The following is a 3,059-nucleotide window of genomic DNA, read 5'->3' as shown; positions in this document are numbered from 1 at the left end:
AACAGGGCAGCAGTTCTACTTTGGTCATGGCCGCGCCACCAACCACCACCAAGCGTTCGTCCACTACAAGGTGCCACGAGTCTGCGGTGCGGCAACTGGTCCTGCATGCCTTTGTAGCTCGCAGCAGCCCAAGGGCACTTGGACGCCATGGTGTGTCTGGCTCAAATGTACCGCGATGGTCGTGTTGTCGAGAGCGACCACGAAGCCGCGACGCAGTGGTGCACCCGCGCCGCCAGTCTCGGGTCCGTCGAAGCCACGTTTGCGCTGGGGGACCTCCTCGTATGTGCAGGATGCTTTTTACAAGTGCGCAAGAATGGGCTTAGGTGCAAAAGGCGCGTCTTGTCTCCCACGTGGCGCGACGCCAAGAGACGTATGCACTGGCGATGGTGCGACTCACGCAAGCTGCCGACCAAGGCCACCGAGACGCACAGTACGCTGCCGGTGCCACATGCCACGTCCCAAGTCGCTCGCTTGAACGTCAATGTAGGACACTTGTACGAAATCGGCGCGGTCGGCGCGGTTCAATGGCAGTTGGCCAAAGACTCGTACCTCAAAGCGAGTGACCAAGGCCACAGTAAGGCACAGGAAGCCTTGGGGCGTCTCTACTACCACGGGCATGGCGTCGAGATGGACAAGACCCAAGCCGGCCACTACTTTCAGCTGGCGACGCAGGTGATCGATATGCCAGAACGCTTACTCTCAACTGGCTGCACACTGCATTAGAGCGATCCGAGCTTGCCGGACGCGTGGTATTTGCTGGGCTTGATTTATGCCAATGGCGACGAAGTGCCCGTGGACCAGCCTCGTGCAAAGCGATGCTTTATCAAGGTACATACCTCCTCTCTACGACAACGTAGTGCATCATTTAGGCTGTGATGTAGGCAGCCATGCTTCAGCACACTGACGCACCAATCGAACTTGCTGCCATGCTGCTGACCAGTGAGAAGGCGCCGGTTTCCGATGAGGTGGCGACCGAGGCACTCAAGTGGCTCGTGTTTGTCGAGCCACCGACAGCTAGGGCCCAGTACCTCCTTGGCACACTCTTTGAGCACAACGCCTTTCTAAACGTACCCTCAGCACTGCGCTATTACACGGCGGCTGCCCGAGCGGTGCGTTCAAGAGCCAATATGTACCGACCGTCCTGTATACGAAACGTAGGGCCACGGCGTGGCGGCGCAGCGTGCGGCGCAGCTCTACTACAGCGGTCACAAGGGCGCCGACGTGCGCAGTGAGAAGCGGCTCGCATTTGAAATGTACTTGATCGCAGCGCGAACCAGTCACGACGCCGAGTCGATGAACGCGCTGGGCCTCATGTACGAAGACGGCGAAGGCGTTGCCGTCGACATGACGATGGCGGCCGACTGTTTTCGCCAAGCGGCCGACCGGCAGAGCGCCCACGGCCACTTTAACTATGCCTGTCTCCTCCGCGCCGGCCGCGGTGTCGAGAAGGATGTGGAGGCGGCCAAACACCACTTTGAACAGGTGATGCAACGCTTTGTATCAAGTTGATACAAACCTGTGGTAGGCGCTCGCGCTCGGCTACGCCCAGGCCAGGCAATTTCTCTCAACAACGAAATAGCAACGGTTCAAATACGCTCTCAGTTGGGGAATGCTGTAACAGGGCCGCTCGAAGCTGTGACGTCGACGCGTCGCAAAACCATTTACCGCCCGCTCGCCCAGAGCTGTGGTGACGACGACCTCGGAGAAAACGGCCTTGAGCGTTTGCACACCGCACTCGTCGATGACGACCTCGTCCTACGAGACGACCCATCGGGATCTCATCGAGAGATCGGTCGGTCGCAGGCGTGAATCAAATCGGTTTACCATCCTCTCGGCGGGCAACCCCGCTGCCACGTATGCGAACTACAGACCCGTTGCTATTAGAATATACGACAACAGGCGGCCACAGGCGGTCGTGAATAAGTAGGCCGTGCCTACGAGGACACGAGGTCCGCGAGGTCGATCGATTCGAGGAACCCACGCAAGTCGGCGCTGAATGTTCGTGGACTAGACAACTTATTCACGTGCCATGGCGTTCGCGGGTCGCCGTCCTCATGTCGCGCGTCGGTGGGTGAGGCCATGATCCGGTGGCGCCAGCAGTCGAGCAGCCTCCGATGCGGCACTGACGGCCGCCGCCATGGCGCACGCACTTGTGGCGCAAGTGAGCGACGTGGTCACAGCCAACATGCGTGCACATCTCGGTGCGGACGGGCGATGTCGCATGCTGCGCGCAGTGCTGGGTGATGCGGGCGTTGCGGTGGCAGCCGTCGGCCGCACAGATGCGCTTGCCACCGTGTCGTACGCAGAGGTGGCGCGCGTAGACCTGGTTGTAGCACTTGGGCACTTGGCACTGGCGTCGGTGCTTGTGAAAGTCGCATTTCATCGTCATCGTTGGATTGCCACATCCGTTGAAGATGCACGTGGTCATCGCAATATTCGAGATTGACGTCTCGAATCCCAAACTCTTTTACTGCGAGGTAAAATACTACACGACGCACTTCGGGCGGGTTGTGGCTGGGTTTCGTCGACCTGGGACACCAAATGAACGCCGAGACAAGAAGGAAGACAAGTCATCGAGTTCGCCTTCCTTCGCATCGCCGAGGGCCCACGTGCGACGAGACGGGGCTTTAGGACCGCGTCTGCGTACAGTCGACACCAGCGTACAATGGCCCGAGGTGTGGTTGCTACTGCAAACCAACGGCAGCGCTGCAACGCAGGCACGAGACAACGCATCGGGAGCTCTTCGATGATCGAGTCGTGCTATGTCCTGTCCTGCAACCGAGGGTCGCATCCCACTCTCTCGGGTTGTAAGTGTCCTCTTCTGTGGATTTGGTATTCGTACGACACCGATTGCAGATACTATACTAATAGCAGCAACCTCGTGTGCGCCGTTGTGCTTGGTACCCTCGATCGATGCCATCTTCAATTTCTTCCAATGGTTTAGTCGAACTCTAGTTTTTTCTTACTTCTGTCCTGGCGTGATTGCGATACGCTTGACACCGAGCGCGTCCAGAGCGGCAACGCGGTCCGGCTGCGTTTGCCGGCGCACGTACGGCATG

At 58.9% G+C, this 3,059-nt stretch overlaps 2 protein-coding genes across 2 annotated transcripts; one reads left to right on the top strand and one right to left on the bottom strand.

Annotated features, from left to right (window-relative positions):
* Window positions 1–147: 147 nt before the first annotated feature.
* SPRG_16473 (hypothetical protein) lies at window positions 148–1,829 on the top strand (the record flags this gene model as incomplete). Its single annotated transcript, XM_012356131.1, has 5 exons — window positions 148–279; window positions 324–441; window positions 488–672; window positions 1,159–1,482; window positions 1,526–1,829. The coding sequence occupies 5 exons, from the start codon at window positions 148–150 to the stop codon at window positions 1,577–1,579; spliced, it is 813 nt and encodes a 270-aa protein (XP_012211521.1). The 3' UTR covers window positions 1,580–1,829.
* Window positions 1,830–1,934: 105 nt separating this feature from the next.
* Window positions 1,935–2,389, bottom strand: SPRG_16472 (hypothetical protein; the record flags this gene model as incomplete). The annotated part of the gene is made up of 2 exons (XM_012356130.1): window positions 1,935–2,007; window positions 2,151–2,389. 2 exons carry the CDS (start codon window positions 2,387–2,389, stop codon window positions 1,935–1,937), a joined length of 312 nt encoding a protein of 103 aa, XP_012211520.1.
* Window positions 2,390–3,059: the final 670 nt, after the last annotated feature.

Source organism: Saprolegnia parasitica (assembly GCF_000151545.1).
Source record: "Saprolegnia parasitica CBS 223.65 unplaced genomic scaffold supercont2.383, whole genome shotgun sequence".
Classification (NCBI taxonomy): Eukaryota; Oomycota; class Saprolegniomycetes; order Saprolegniales; family Saprolegniaceae; genus Saprolegnia; species Saprolegnia parasitica.
The sequence above is the reverse complement of the archived record's forward strand: the minus strand, read 5'-3'. Positions and strand labels throughout refer to the sequence as shown.